The sequence below is a fragment of the Dreissena polymorpha genome, chromosome 2, assembly GCF_020536995.1.
Source record: "Dreissena polymorpha isolate Duluth1 chromosome 2, UMN_Dpol_1.0, whole genome shotgun sequence".
Lineage (NCBI taxonomy): Eukaryota > Metazoa > Mollusca > Bivalvia > Myida > Dreissenidae > Dreissena > Dreissena polymorpha.
The window spans coordinates 12,692,129-12,708,746 of NC_068356.1; the positions used below are offsets into that span (position 1 = coordinate 12,692,129).

Genomic DNA, 16,618 nt, shown 5'->3' on the forward strand with positions numbered 1-16,618 from the left:
GAAGAGTCTTCAAAATCCTACACACCTCGTATTTAAATATGCTTTATCTTCGTTCATATTTCTTTGAGTACTATCCAAATTTCAGTTTTTGAAGAACAGTAATTACTCTGCATGCTGGAAAAGCAAACACTGTATTTTAATATTTCTAAGTATGTATGTTTTGTTGAAATAGGTACAGATCATCCAGTTTATGCTGTTTCCCGATGGGATGTTTTCATATCTTGGCAAAAATATAGCATTCTTCCTCGAAATTCTTCCTTCATAATACAAAAGGATACACTATTTATCAACTCCACCATGAACCGTGTCTCTAAAACTAATATTAAGGATATACATTTAAAAGGAAATGAAGAACTTATAATTCGCGCGAGGCTTAAGTTTTTCTTTGTTATCGAAGTGCCATCCGATATCCAAGTATCCGTATTACCAGCGTGTGCTAGACAATATGAGTTGCGTTCTGAAAAAACTGGGCACAATGCATGTGCGTAAAGTGCCGTCCCAGATTAGCCTGTGCAGTCCGCACAGGCTAATCAAAGACGACACTTTCCGCTTTTATGGTATTTTTAGTTTCAAGGAAGTCCCTCCTTATCGAAAATCAAGTTAAGGCGGAAAGTGTCGTCCCCGATAAGCCTGTGCAGACTGCACAGGATAATCTGGAATTACACTTTACGCACATTCATTAAGCCCAGTTTTCTCAGAACAAGGCTTATATCATATCAGGCGTTGAGCGCAACCACCAGATGGCTACTTTTAATATCAAAGTACAAAGTTCAAGTCAAAATTCGAAGTCAATGCATGGTGTTTATGATCTTAATTAAGAGTCTAAATGCGGCAAACGGTTGAATAATTTACACCAGAAAATCATGAAGACAATAGAGGAGTAGACGGTAGTCATAAAGATAAAGCTTCGTTAAATGTAATATTTCAATATTTGGTTTTAAAATCTTGCTGTAAAACCACTTTAAAGCGCATAGAAACATTTCGTTAACTATCATAATGAAAATGTCATTTGACCTATGAGTTGGGACCTTACCAACACACCTTGACGAGTACTTTTAAAAGACCATCAATTTAAAATGATAAAATTTGACATTTATTCACTTCGCTTAATAATAAATACTCAAATGAACACGAGCTGTATATCTTATTGCCTGGTAACAATTGACACCTCATTTTGTTCGCATTGTCATAATTTAACGGCCTCCTCACACATAGGCGAAAGTTTCCCGACGTCAACTTGCGTGTACTGGCGTATAAGACTTCAGCAAAATTCGTTCTCATTAGTTTATGTACGTTGCACATCGTTGGTGGTGTTCGTATGGATGCGTTTGTGAGCTTTTGCGTCCGTTGCGATTAGTTCTGTTCGTCGGAAAATTTAAAACATGTTCAAAAATTGATGGCGAATAAAAGTTTCGTCTATCGTTCGTTAAAATTCGTTTCAATACGTTAGCCGATCGGAAAGTCTTCGCATAGCGTTCGTTAACTGGCGTTAGAGGTCGCAGCTCTCAGCTAATTTGCATATCATGATTACTTGATTTGCATATCAAGCGATAGAGGAAGATCCGAAAACATGATTTTTGCGATAGCTTGCGAACTTTTGCGAACTATAGCGAGGATTTGCGTATTGTAGCGAATTCAATCCGACGCATTTAAGCGATTTATAACGATAAGTTAACGTTCAGAAAACGAACGGTATACGATCGTATACGAATCAATCCTAAGGGTAACTACAATAGGGGAATCTATGCGATTCCATCCGAATAATAACGCTCCTGATTGGTTTAGTAGTTTTTGCAGACATATGCCTATATTTCATATAATGTTGAAGGTATCATTATTTCTTCGTCAAAATGGAAGATATACAACGCCTGAAACTGCATCCTGGAACATTTAATAAATTCCTCCGCATGCCTACTGAAATGTACGATATAATTTTGGGAAGGTTCGTCATCGCCTCGTGAAGCAACACACTCAGTACAGGGAGCCCTTGGATCCAGGGCTAAAGTTAGCTGTCACACTACGTCACCTGGTTTCTGGTGTCAAGTACTCAGACATGCAGTATTCCTGGCGGGTCGCTTAGAATAACCTTTATGTAGTGCTGAGAGACGTGTGTCATGCTATATGTGATGAATTTGTTGATGAGGTTATGACAGCCCCCTCCACATCTGAAGAATGGAGACAACTGGCTGATGGTTTCCTCAAGAATTGCCCTGCTGCTATTGATGGCACCCACATAGCTATCAGAAAGCCTGCCAGCTCTGGTTCCGTATATTATAATTATAAGGGATTCTTCAGCATCATCTTACTGGCCATTGTCGACTCGGACTACAAGTTCGTATGTTGTAATCTGGGTTGTGAGTATTAGTTTACATAAATTTAACTGCATTATGTTGTAATTACATAAATCATATACATTTAGTGTTGTTTTCAATGTACAGTTGTATACTGACAATTTCTTATCCTTTTGTATTTTCAGGATACGGTTCAAGTGGAGCTGCCAAGATTTATAATGAATCATAATTCCTTTAGATGGTGCAGGATGGTTGAAGACTCACAGCTCTTTCCAAATGACACCGTCGACATGCCCTATTTCTTGGTTGGAGATGACGCTTTCAGCCTTAGCCAGAACATGCAGAAACCCTATGGACATAGAGCGCTGACAAGAGACGCAAGCATCCTGCACTACCGGTTATTTAGGGCTAGGAGAGTATCAGAAAATGCATTTGGGATTTTGGCCAACCGATTCCAGGTACAGTAAAGTTCCGCTATTAAGACCAGGCAAAATAGTGGTCTCAATAGCGAAGTGGTCTTAATATCGGACCATTTTCCTTCATAAATTTGGGACTTGAATATTGTATAAAAAACGCATTATTGTTTTAATCTTCGAAGTGGTCTTAAAAGCGGAACTTTTCTGCAATACCCTTTTTCAAAGCACACTTTCATTTATAAAAGAAATGTTCACGTTATCTTTTAACACATAACAATACTGTTCATCTGTAATTTCAGATACTTCTCACAAAAATGAACGACAGCCCATCCACAGTAATGCTGATTGTAAAGACATGCTGCATTATCCACAACTTGATGAGGATCAGGTACCCCACCATGCAGAATGCACTGGTTAACCATGATGATGGAAGAGGCGATCTGGTTCCTGGGGAATGGAGAAGAGGTCGCAACTTGGAGGATACCAGGAGTGTCAATATCAGGGGCAATTTAAAAAGCAAGATTGTGAGAAACACTCTGAAGCACTCGGTCAACTCTCCAGCGGGATGTGTGCCATAGCAAGGCAGGATGGTGTCACATTAGAGATTGAAATAAAGTGTAACATATTAGTTGAGTAAATTAATATAGAGTATTGTTGTTTTTGTGTTGGCTTTATAAAGGGAAGTAATAGTAAAAGTAAGACACGAAATTTACGCAAAATCCTTAATGAAGAAGACTTCATGCATAATCAACATGCATAGTCGAGTCGGAAAAAAGTTAGTCTATATCAAAACGCCCGGATGCAGAAACACCGTTTCGGAAATATTCGGAGGTATGCGCAATTATGCGCAAGGTTGCGCTTACATTCGTATCTTTACGCTCTTAATAGCTCCTAATCGCTAACCGAAAGAACGAATATTATTTGCGCGACCTAACGCTTTCTAGCGAATTGCAGTTACTGTTCGTCAGACTTCGTAAATCATTCGCACCAAATAGTTCCTCTACGTTTACCTTTCGTTATAATATTACACATTGCAACAAATTTTCAAACAATTTCGGTAAGAATTCGCTAGAATTCATAAATTTACCCTTTTCGCCAGGCTTCGTCATATGGATTCGTCTATGTGTGAGGAGGCTTTAACTTATATTTTTGCTAATGTTCTTTTAAATCCACGTTTAGTAGTTATTTTTATATGTCCACGTGGGTTAATCCTACAAAACTTGTCATGAATGAAAACTCTGCAAAGACCATGAAAATTGTAAAAATTTACAATCTATGTTTATTATTCCTATACCAAAATTCAAATCTTCAGAAGCTGCGTTCAAGCTTACTTTAATCTCCTCTCTGAATAGAACAAAATGTGAACAAGCAGAATTTGAATCAGACAAGAAAACTAGCTTATGACACATTTGAACAAAATTCTAAAATACACACGGAAACACCGTTTTTATACGGACAACAAATTATATTAAACTTTCAATTTAAAATGAATACTCTTTTTTGTCCAGTGACAGTAAGTGGCATCTTGTCCTATGCATATTTAAGCATTGTCATAGTTTTTCTCTATAGTTTGTCATTGAGTGTTCGTGCTTAATGTCATCATGGCCCATATACACACAAACACTGACTGATATAATGATTCCTTACAGGGGTGCAGTGCACAGTCGAGATCGTCCCAAACATGACCCACAGCCCAAGCCTGTCAAGCCTTTATTATGGCTCCAAAGTCAACTACAGCTGCGTGACCGGATATGAGCACACAGGTGGAAATCTCGAGAGGACATGTCAGGCGGACAAGACGTGGTCAGGACTCGCTCCCAACTGCTCTAGTATGCTAATTTCCCGTTTTATAAACCGTTCGCTTAAAATCGTTTTTCCAAACGACAATACAAAATTGGCCTTAATTTTCTTCCTCTTCTTAGTTGTACGTTTGTATGTGCGACTTCAAATTTGAACTATCTCAAACAAGTAAATAAGATAAGATTGGATCCTTTTTTTTTCCAGAAAGTAAACTGAAAGTTCATATACTTGAAGCACATTTGGTTACTTTTAAGGGACATATTAGGTTCATGTACGTTATTTTTTCACAGCTTGTCAATTGTTAGGCCACTGTTTCTAACAAGTTTATAAAAAAAAATCAAACAAATTATTAAGAAATTTGGTCTAAATATTTGTCCCTAAATTTACAACTTTTCTGTCCACCAGTCTGTCCACAAACAAATACATGCTAGAAAATAAAACATTAGATGTGATTACGCATAACTGTAAACATTTACAATGTTAGACCGTATACGATGACAAGGGATGAGCTCTAGCGAGGACATGAAAAGCGGACAAATAGTTCAAGTCATGAGTAACATATTGTGGAGGTTCTTGTTCTTACCTGTGATGTGTTGTATTATTCCACAGCGGTCAGGCCAATTTAAGATATTTAAAAGGCATTGCAATCACGAACCAATCATTTAAATAGCATTCTTACTGTTGGCGGTTTTCCAGTTAACTTTCAGCTTTTGTGTGTTCACTTTTCTGTCTACCTATATATCATAGCCCAGTGGTAGTCCGCATATCCCGTTAAACTATCGACACGACATGGTGATATATGTAAGCGCATGTGCACGCGTTTTTGACGTAAGGAACCAATTTTAATACGATAAGTTATGGTTGATTTTGTGTTTCTAAATCTTTTGCACAATTAATTATATTGTGTCCTCATCATTACAATAATAATTCCTAAAAAAAACATTATTACATTATTATATTTTATGCTTTCCGGTGGTTTATAGAGAAATGTCAGTGAATTAAACCTGATAATTTCACTGTTTCAAACAGTGAAAATTAACAGTGAAAAGTATCGATAATTTTCACTGTTTACTTAAAATGACGTCATTTTTTTGACAAAATAACGTCATTATCCCAGCGAAATTCTTTAGTTAAACTCTTAAACAATGTATATTAACTGTGAAAAAAAAACAACAAAGAAAATGTGTTGCATTCGGTGAAATATCGGTTTTAATTCACTCGTGATTATAGAAAATATATATTTTCACTTGTGACATCGCCACTCGTGAAAATATTATTTTCTATGATCACTCGTGAATTAATATCGATAATCCACCGAATCCAACAAATATCCTCTTTATGTATGCAATAGTTTGTAGTTTTAATTTAGGCTCTCTTCACTGAATACTTGTTTATTAACCCCCAAAAATAGTGATCACGTGCGACGATCCAGGAAATGTCTCCTTCGCCTTTAGGAGCTCATACAAGTCCAGGTTTGATTTCGGGGACACTGTTGTGTACGCATGTTATACCGGGTTCCAACACACTTCCGGTAGCGTAAGCCGCACGTGCGCTGCGCCCAACAGCTGGTCTGGCACTGCGCCTGTCTGTACAAGTAGGACCCTGCTCCATTTTTTTTCGACATCATTCTTTATTTCAGATTAACTTTACATATGTTGACGGTAGTATGTGTGTAAATTGATTAAGCAAATTAAAAAGTGTACTTAAGATAAGTTACAAACAAGATACTACACATAAAACATGCGTTTAATTTTTTGATTTTTTAAAATTATTTTTAAAATGTTGTTCCACCCCAACAACACTAGATATTACTTGCGCAAGCGCCCATGCTGCGAGCACATTTGCGGTGATGACTAGCGCGGCAGCAGGCGTCTATGTGTTTGATGACGTCACGCACTACGAATGCCTTGTGGGGTACACTAACGTATCAGGGGTCGCAACCCGTCGCTGTATCAAGATTGACACATGGTCCGGAAACACACTTGTGTGCACCAGTAGGTTTTGCTTGCGATACTCATCGGTTTAGCTATTTGTAATCAACCGCCGCAAAGCGGGTGGGAATTATAGGAATGCCCTTCGTCCCACTGACTCGTTCGTTAGTCAGTCAGACCGACATTCCATCTATAAACTTTTCGCTCCATATCGATGGGACGTATTCTCATGACACTTTAATTACATATTAATAAAGGGCATTGATATAGTATGCAAAAGTCAGTCATGCCTGATTGTCCTTGTCCGCTAGGAATCTCATAAACCCTTGCAGGATTTCAAGAAACTTGTTAATACCATTGAGTCAGCCACGCTGTCTTAATATCAAGGTCATATTTCTAGGTCAAAATATTTGAATCTCATATTTTCGTGTCTGATTATTATCTCCTATACAATTTGCCGGATTTTCACGAAACTTGCATAACTTGTTAAGGCTATGGAGAAAAATGGAATAAAAATCTGTCATTCACGTCTTATTCTCCATGTCCGCTACGCATCTCATGATCTCTTGAAGGGTTTCAATATGTTTGTTTATAGATCTACTGTAGAAAGTCACGCTTGCTTATTGTAAATGGCATATCTCAAGGTCTTAAGTTAGAAACTATTTGTTCGTGTCAGATCAATATGTCCTATACCAATTGCATCTTAATAAAACTGTGCGGCACTGTTTTATGTCATTTAGGTCATGTGCAGTAGAAATTAGTGAGATACGTCGGTTCAAGGTCATTGTCGTTTATCCAGGTCAAATGTTGAGCCTCCATTATTGTATCCGCCCCATATCCCTCACAATGTTTGAAGAGTGAAACTAAGTAATACATGGTTCAGAAACAATGATGAAAAAGATTTAGGGCTGGCAACCTGGAATCTCTGAGACTCTTTATTTAGTCGGAATATTTTTTTAAACTTGTATTAAGAATGCGCAATACCATAACGATAGGAGATGTGCAACCAAGAAAATAAAGTACAAATGCCGGAATACAGTTAAGGAATCCTAAATGTGTATTACTTCCGACCGTTTCTATGTAACCATAAGCCAAATGAGCCATCTAGAGCAAATCGGCACAAATGTGTGTTTATCAAGCAAAGATGCTTGATTTCATAAGTGTTTTCTTGCAAGAAAACTCTGACAATGATCTGTCCGTTTAACGAACATTTTGTCACGTTATATATTCCTCCAGTAAATCAATGCGACAATGTTTATGTCGCTCACGCGTCCGTTACCCCAGACCAGCCAAAGTACGACTACAACACGACGATCACGTACACGTGCGACCGCGCCTACAACCACACTTCCGGTGACCTCGTGCGCACGTGCGATGACACGCCTCGGTGGACTGGCATCTTGCCAATATGCACGCGTATGTAAATATGTAACTAAGTTATTGACATGATTTTATATCGGACACACTACTTTTGTAATACATGTATCCTAAACTGTACATATTTGTAATGTTGAATGAATTTTTGAAATCAAGTATGGTATAATACGCTTATTACCAATGTCTTTGTGAACCAGGTGTTTAAAAAAATACAAATTTTAACAAACATGTATTTTTTTTAAAGGCTCATGCACAAAGAAACCTGTATTGACTTACAATTTACACGTGCGGCATTAACGTGAATTCCTTTGGTTCTAGTTGTCGCCTGCTTGCCTCCAAGCAGCATTTCATTTGGCACGTTCTCGCCTGTGGCGATCGTTCATCTGTTTGACACAAACGTGACCTATACTTGTTCAACTGGATATTACATTAGCGCCGGCAATAACGTCATCACGTGTCAAAACAACGGATCCTGGGCTGGAACCGCACCAACGTGCTCACGTAAGTACAGAAAGTGTCCAACGTTTGAAATGACATCACGGTGATGTTGTCTCAAATGTGGTCAGTTGCAAAAAGTGGTCAAACACTTCTTGAAATATGAAAACACGATAACGGAATTTTACTTGTATTTCAGGAAATGTTAACAATAGAATGTTGATCCTCTCAAAAACTCATTTTTGTGTAATTCTGCAGAACACGGAATCAATAGGATTTTTTTAAACAGCTGATTAAACTTTAATTTCTTTTCACTAACAACGGTTTTGGACTTCTGTATGAGTGTTGTCTGGAGTTCGTTGATTTGTAGATTATCGGCAATAGTAGTGTATAAATTGCGCGGCTGGGCCACTGTCGTTTCCCGGTCGTTTCCCTTTCGTGTCCCTTCCGTAAAGAAATATACTAAAGCAGTTTTCCTTTCACGTCAACATGAAGTAACCACATTTTTATAAATTTATGGCCTTTTCTTACCCATAGATTTAAAACAAGTATTAAAACTTTCGAATAACACCTTAACCATGAAAATTCAATTTTCTTATTATCGTTTAGGCCTATGCAAAATATTCTCCTTTTATATGTTTAATTTCAAAGTCTTGGTAAATGTCGTTTGGTTTGATCATTCCGAGTAAGAATGCCGTGGTAATAGCACATTTGCGATATTTTTTCCCTTCATATCACACTTTAATTTTAACACGTATTTGTCAATCAACCTAAGTTGATCCCGTTGTTTAACGTTGTTCTACTGTTTTGTTGACTCTTTAATGGTTGCTTCCATCTTTTCAAACTCATCGTTTTAAGTCCAGAGCATTTGATTAAGTTCATCACGCAGTTGGACGCTGTATTTTTTTAGTATTTTAAACGTTCTATTAAATTTTAATAAGGTAGACGTTACATCCTATTTGTCAATAATCATACCACATTTTCCAAAACCAAGAAGTTCCCAATACCTCTTATTTTCCTTATCAGTTTCGCGCTTACTACATTCTCGAAAAAACGGATAAAATCTCATTTTTTTATATTAGAGTTTGATTCTCCTAACTCAGGTTGATAAAACATACAACTGCATAACTTGAACTCTAAAATCTCCGGCTCCAGAACTTGCTGTTATATTGAGTCTATAATACTGGTATGCTTTAGAAGTTGAAATATCGAAAACAAAGGAGCATTATCAGATCCAAACAACTTAGATGTAGATGTCAACAGTGGATCAAATTCTTTTCCATGATGGCTTCCACTAATAGTCCATCCAGTTATATGTTTACCATCTATAGCTCGTGTTTTTAACGCCACTCTCGAAATTGTCACGGGTTCAGGACATTTAATTTGAAGCCAACTAGTTTTTGAAAGTGTAGCCCAGCTTCCAGTAGAACCATCATCGTTAAGACTATTAAATGCACCGTATGCTCTAAAGTTATCATCAGTAACTGAACTTGCAGTTGTTACAAATCCAGTTCTACTAATATTCTCCTCCAAAATTGGAACATAACCCGAATAACATTTTTTAGTTAAATTATTATCATAATATTTAGTAACAGCATTTTGATCATCTATATACTGTTTATTATATGTAGTTGCTTCATTCACTAAACTAGTGACTTGTGACCAACTGGGTGCTTCATTTCCACTGTACAATGTAGGATAATGAACAGGTAATCCTTTAACCATCCTACCACCAATGTTTAAATCACCAGTCATAGTATCTCCAGACTTTGAAACTGTTCGATTATCAACATATTTTTTGTTGCAGCGTCTTGAGCATTAGCAGGATCCAATACATTGATTAGATTGTGAGAATCCATGTTAATATTTTCAGCAGCTGCATTTTTACCATCTCGTCTTCAGAACGTATTAATGGCTTGTGATAATGTGACACCTCCTGAAATCACTCTTTGCGACGATCCGACGTTTGTTTTACCAAATATGTTTACAGGCATTTTTATATACACATTTTTTAAATATAATGATATCATGTTGAAAGCTTTCGCTCTCACATTGTTGAAGAATGTTAAGACACAGGTGTCCGCAAAAAACCTAACCATCCGTCTGTACTCTTTCGCTATTTTAATACTCAGGATTCCTTATATAGCAAACGAGTTCAACTGGCGGTGCTAACCCATAACTGTCAAAGTACAGTTTTTCATGACCGTTTTTGATCCAAGCAGTCCAGTGTGTACCATTTCCTCGCGAGTCGCATACATTTAGAATTCCACATTCTACCTTATTATGGCTTTTCGGAAGTTCATCGCGAACATAGACACCCCTAAAGTTTTTAATGTATAACTTTTTTAGCAGCATCTATCAACTGAAAATTGGATAGAAGTTCGTTTGGTAATACAACTCCTTCAACATTTATATACTTTTCGGTATTAAAACTCATTTTATATAGTGCTATCAATGTTTTGTTTTGTTCTTAGGAGTTTATTTCCATAAGCCAGTGTGTAAATACCGTCTTTTTGTATAATAAGTTTATCATCATTTGCGCTTAGAGCTACTTTGTTAACCGTTACAGTGTACATTTCATGCGCGTATGATCTGATAACGTTCATTGACCTTAGCAATTCTTGGCGCGAAAACAGCGCGTTGTTATAATCGTTGTGTGTAATGGTGTTTTCGACAACGCTCTTTTTTATCCCCTTACACTTTTTGTTTTCCTTCCCTTCACACATTTTACACGAATACAGTTTAGCTCGGAGTCCTACAAATTCCTCTATTTGTTTTCCAGCTGCCTCATCTTTAAACTTTTCGAGAACCTGTTTGTTTACACCAGTTTTAATTCCGGAGGGGTGATCTTTTAGATACTCACGTCTTTCAACATCGTTTGAAATGCCTGCATAAAAATCTTTAGTTTTTATTTCGTAGACAAGACTGTCTGTGTGCGTAAACAATAGCTTCGCCCTTTTCCATATTGAGCTTTGATGTAGTTTTAGTGGAACTCGTACATTATTGTCTTGCTTAAGTCTAGAATAGACATTCCAAGATAAATGGGTTTGTTATAACATACCTTGGTTCTTCTCATATGTATAGCTGTTAAATTTTCATCAAATATAGTTCAGCGTTTATAATTAACGTTTGCAGCGAGCTTTTCCGCTTGTGTATGATTATTAACCAATCGGATATCAACACGATTCTAGAGGTTCTCCATTGTTTTTCCAAACACACTGTTGTTCATCAACTTGAATAAGTCTTTTTTAAAGTTGTTAGTTGCAGCTGTTCGCAATTCAGTGTTCAAGTCGATATATGTTTTCATCCAATGGCTTTCATCAAACTTAATTCCTCTATGAATGTTGGTAACTCTGTGCCCTAGCTTTTCGTGCTGCTGAAAGTTTTCATAATGAACTACATATTTGGTTTTGTTGTTCAAGTTTGGAATAAGCTTTTTAACGTTTGATCCCTCAGGTATGATGTTTCAGGGGCTAGTTGATAGTCATTATGAAGATGTAATTCATCAGGATATTCCAAGTCAACTTCTAAAATACACCCATGTCCTTCTGTGCATGAAATGTTTTTCCAATCGTTAAGCACATTTGCATTCATCCACTTAAACCCCCCTGATGGAAGTGGGTCACTCATCGCGCATCCGTAGAGATTTGTAAGCATCCAGATAAATTATAAACGATGAGTCTTTGCTTTCATCATAATCATCACCCATATACTTATTGTTTCCAATACCAAGACGCGTTAAAATTGTACTAACCCCACCTCGAATACATTGCCTTAACATTAGCAACACGTCATAATCGTTTATAAGCTCAAGTTTTACCTTTGTGAACTTAAGACACGCATCCATAGAAAGTCCTGGTGCTGTATAATACCATACTGGATCTAGTTTATAATATTTATTGCTAGCATCTCTGAAGTTTTCGAAAACGTCGGCTAGCAGCAAGACATCCCTCTTTATGTAGAGTTCAAGGTAGTCTCTTATTGTTTTACAGCCAAAAGCCTTCCATACTTTGTTTGCAAATTCATAAGAATCATTACTCATAGCTTTACCCGTGAGCATTGAGTAGAATGCTTCCTTTGGGGGTAGTGATGTTTCATCGAGTTTTTCAACAGAACTCACATACTCATATGGAAAGATTCCCTTTTGTTTCAAGAGTGTAAACTCATCACCGCTATAGACTTATGCCAATTCACGAAACTGATCATCGGTAAGATTTCCTGATAAAGCATCTAAACTCGATTGCATAAACCTATAGCTATCGATAAACCTTATTTCATGATAAATAGGTGTTTCCTTTCCTTTTTTGTTTGTATACGTGTCAACAACAATCTTCTTACAGAACGAAATATACTTCTCCTCGTTATTTGGAATGCAGCTAATTTGTCCTCCGTTACTTAACTTTTTAATAAATAGATGACTGTCATATCCAGAAAGATTGTGTTGTAATACAAGAATAAATTTAGGAATTTTATACCCTAAATTACACTTTGAATGTGCTGCTCCTCTTAACTTTCCACTCACGTGACAATGATCGCGAACCTTTGTATAGCTATCATTCTTGCCTTATAATCGGAAATCGCCTTCAGCACATTCGCATATATGACATGTGGTTGCAGTATCGTATTCAATTTTATCATCTTTCGTGAATATCATTTCCTCGGAAATTTTGAACTTATTGTAAATAGCCTTAGTGGTTTGTTCAACAGAGTTAACAAATAATTGCGCGACATCATCTGTTTGATTCGTAGCTGAATACACTACAGGCCATTGACTATACAATGAGCCATCAGAGCATACTACGTGATAGCAAAACGCGCCCGGCGTATGCTTCTGGAACTTGTGTGTAAATGACGTCGCTGGATTTGGTTTACAAGAACTAATAGGCTCGATAAACGATTCGAAGTCTGCATATATCACAAAAGGAACCCTCATTGATCTACAGTAATGCTTAACATACTCTGCGGTTCCCTCTGCTGGCATTACTATTTTTTGTGTGCTGTGTAATGAACAATATTCTTTGTGTCTTTGAAGACCTGATCGATGTCCTGTTAAGCACCTTTTACAATAATGCATAGTGTGATGACCTGTTTCGGTTCGATCTGCTAACAATCTGTTAAAGTTTCTTATCCAACAATAATGCTTTGTTTTTCCATCTGAAATCAACAACAAATCAATCACCTGTTCACTATCGTTTTTACTGATAATTAGTGTGTAAATATCATTTTCTTTAGAATAATAACCGAATATATTGATGCTCAAGTTGTTGTTTCTTTCAAATTTACTTATAATATTTTCATTCACTGCAACTTGAAATTCAATACCATCCCAATGAAGCAACTTTGGTTGTTCTTTTAATTGTTCGGTTATTCTTTCGGGATGTTTAAAAACTGGATTTAATGCTCTCGTGACGTACCACTTGAAACATTCGTCATCTTCATTCTTCATGTTAATAATTGCCTTTTTAGCAGCCAACTTACCCGGCAATGGAATGTATGATTTACCTTTTAATGGCTTATACGTTACGGTGTTAATTTCCAGTCTTATGACGGACTTTAGTCTCTAATTGCTTCCCTTCATTTGAAACTTGGAAATGGATTCCAAAATCTTGTCTGATGCTTTATTGTACAATTCGTCTACATCAGTTCCCTCCAATACTAATTCAGTTTATGATATAAACGGCACATCGTCTTTAATTACTTCTCCACTTTTTATATCTACTCGCTCCATTTCACACACGAGCACTTGATTCATTTTTATTTGACGATGTTTGCTCATAAACTTTACAACTTCAGGCCTAACAATATCTAAACATGTTGGAGCATCAGTTCTTTCAACCCCATCAATAACATATTGTCTTGCAAAACGTCTAAGTGCAGTTTTACTTTCTCTTATTACTATAGCACTTTCACTAATTTCAATATCACGTTCACTACTTCGCGGCTTTTTATGGTAATATTTATTATAGATAGGTCTGACTTCTGCTTTAAACGCCTCAGCCTTTTTGCTTATCGCTCTCTTTACAGGCTCTGGTGTATGTTTAATAATCCAATCATAGCTATTCTTTACAGCTGTCTTTACAGGTCTAACAGCCTAATTAAATAACCTTTTTATCATAGTAGGTTCAGCCCTTGCATCACCCCTCGCATCTTCCCATACATCATTAGCTCTTGCATCATCCCTCGCATCGTCCCATACATCATCATCCTCATCGTTACGTGCGCTCAGCCTCGCAATCAGATCAGCTTTTGTGAGCTTCGAATATCCGCGCATACCTTGATCTTTTGCGGCTTTTTTCAACTCTTTCACAGTTTTGGTATTCTTTTTATTTATATTAAAAATTACTTAAGTCATTTTCATTTTTTTTAAAGCATATAGTTTTGATAATAAAAACGTTACCTCATACCTCATTCCATTTACCACTTGTCCGTTGTTTTTCTTTTTTATATTACAACCAAGCGCTTTTATTGCTTGGTATTTTGAATTATAGGTTGTTTCCTCTCCAGTTTCAACATTCGTTAATTTTACAATTACTTTTGGTGAAAACTGTCTAGGTCTACCTCGTGGTCTTTTTTCATCGGCATTAGGTTCTGGAATAACAATATCCTTTCGATTCCAATCTAATCCGTTCTCCTTTGCAATCAACATTAACTCCATTATGCTCTGATATGTCGTAGTAGTAATGTTGATATCCTTTAATGTTAATTAGCACTTTCTTCGTGTATCTCATTTTTTTATATAAAAAATAAAATACTTTAAGTCGTTTTCATTTTTTAAGGGATGTTTACAATATTTTCTGACTCATTCTTCCACTTTCTTTTTTCTATTTCTTGGTCTATTCGATCTTCCAATGCCCAATCTTGCCAACTTAAATAGAAATCTTTTTTCTTTTCTAGCCAAACACAATATTCATCTTTTCCTTTTCTATATGTATCTTCGTTCTTTTTAGCCATTCCAAATAGTCATTTTTTTCTTGTCTAGACAATTCAAATATTCATCTTTCTCTATCATGGGTCTGCCCCCGGCTATCCATTTCAAATATTCATTTTGTTTCTTTTCTAGTATTATTTGTCCTTCCATTTCGCATTCCCTACATTTCCAATCAACATCAAAGCATATGGAGGACCACATATACCTTGCCGTGCCCCAGACCGTTGACGCTACACCACGCAAACTTATTACAATTCGATTCATTATTTTATAATGGTAAATAAATTACTTAAGTCAATTCAATTTGTTTATTTCATCACTAAATACATTTTAGATTTGTCAGAGGTTAATTTTATCATTTGGTCGGAAAAAACAACTGCGTACGCTTCTGTTCCCGCTGGCACATTCTGGTGGAATGTCGCTTGGTTTTGCATCTCTACAGATACATATTTTAACCGCTCACTTTGTTTGCTGACATCAACACCATAATTGGAAACAGGTCTTTGAAATCCGCCGGTGTAATGTTACTTTGTGTTATCAGCGGATCCATTCCATAAAACTTTTCGCTAAATCTGGCCGCTTCATAGAATGCTCGTGAGAACTTTTGGTTTGGAAAAGATAAGTTGTAATCAGCCTCAGGGTATCGCTGATTGTTAACAGTCACATGTATGTCATTTAGATTGCAATGATCGAATATCGATGTTTTTCTTGTTTGATTATTTTTGCGATCAGTTTGGAATCCTACCAAAATGTATCGCGGTTTTGCGGTTGGTGTTCTAACACTTACTCTCCAGTTGAACGTCGTAGAGAGTTGAATTGTAATACTTTCACAATGTCTAGATCTGAAAGCGACGGGTACTGTTTCCTTTGCCTGAATGGATTTGTACTGCTGAAACTATTCCATGTCTGCAGGTAAAATCTGAGGCATAAACCGTGACATTATATCAAGGCTTTCTTTACCCTCATCTTCGTCATTGTGTCTAAAGATGGCATCATTGTCAGTTTTTCTTGCACGTGCGAGTGTATGTTTAAATCCATACACAATCTTTGCATAGTCATCGCAAAAGCCGAAAATGTGTTTCAGCGGAACAACGAACGAGAATGTTCCCTTGGGGTTAGGCGTCTTAATAAGGTATGCCTGCCTGATAGCAAAGCCTGTGTTGTCTGCAATAACAGCTGTTGCCGCATAATCTTCAATCCAAAGCTGATTGAGTCCTTGCGCTTTTGAGAACACATCCGGATACTTGAGGATTCCAATCATGGTCGTAGCCTGTCCAGGATGATTCAACGATTCTACTTGTTGATCGGATAGCTTATACGTAATATTGGAAAACAAATGCATACGCCCATTGTTTGTAAACGTTACTGCATCATCGTCTGCGTATGCAGTCCCATTTACTTTAGTTAGTCTACCTTCAATGAGTAGGTACGATTCCGCAG

The 16,618-nt window shown here is 36.9% G+C and overlaps 1 protein-coding gene across 1 annotated transcript in view; it reads left to right on the forward strand.

Annotated features, from left to right (window-relative positions):
• Nucleotides 1-2,146: 2,146 nt before the first annotated feature.
• Nucleotides 2,147-16,618, forward strand: part of LOC127866326 (uncharacterized) — a 107,129-nt gene continuing 92,657 nt past the window's right edge. The window contains exons 1-7 of the mRNA XM_052406792.1: nt 2,147-2,335; nt 2,477-2,749; nt 3,007-3,274; nt 4,357-4,536; nt 6,313-6,501; nt 7,723-7,854; nt 8,134-8,316. Coding sequence (XP_052262752.1) covers nt 2,147-2,335; nt 2,477-2,749; nt 3,007-3,274; nt 4,357-4,536; nt 6,313-6,501; nt 7,723-7,854; nt 8,134-8,316 — 1,414 coding nt within the window. The remainder of the gene's footprint in view (nt 2,336-2,476; nt 2,750-3,006; nt 3,275-4,356; nt 4,537-6,312; nt 6,502-7,722; nt 7,855-8,133; nt 8,317-16,618) is intronic.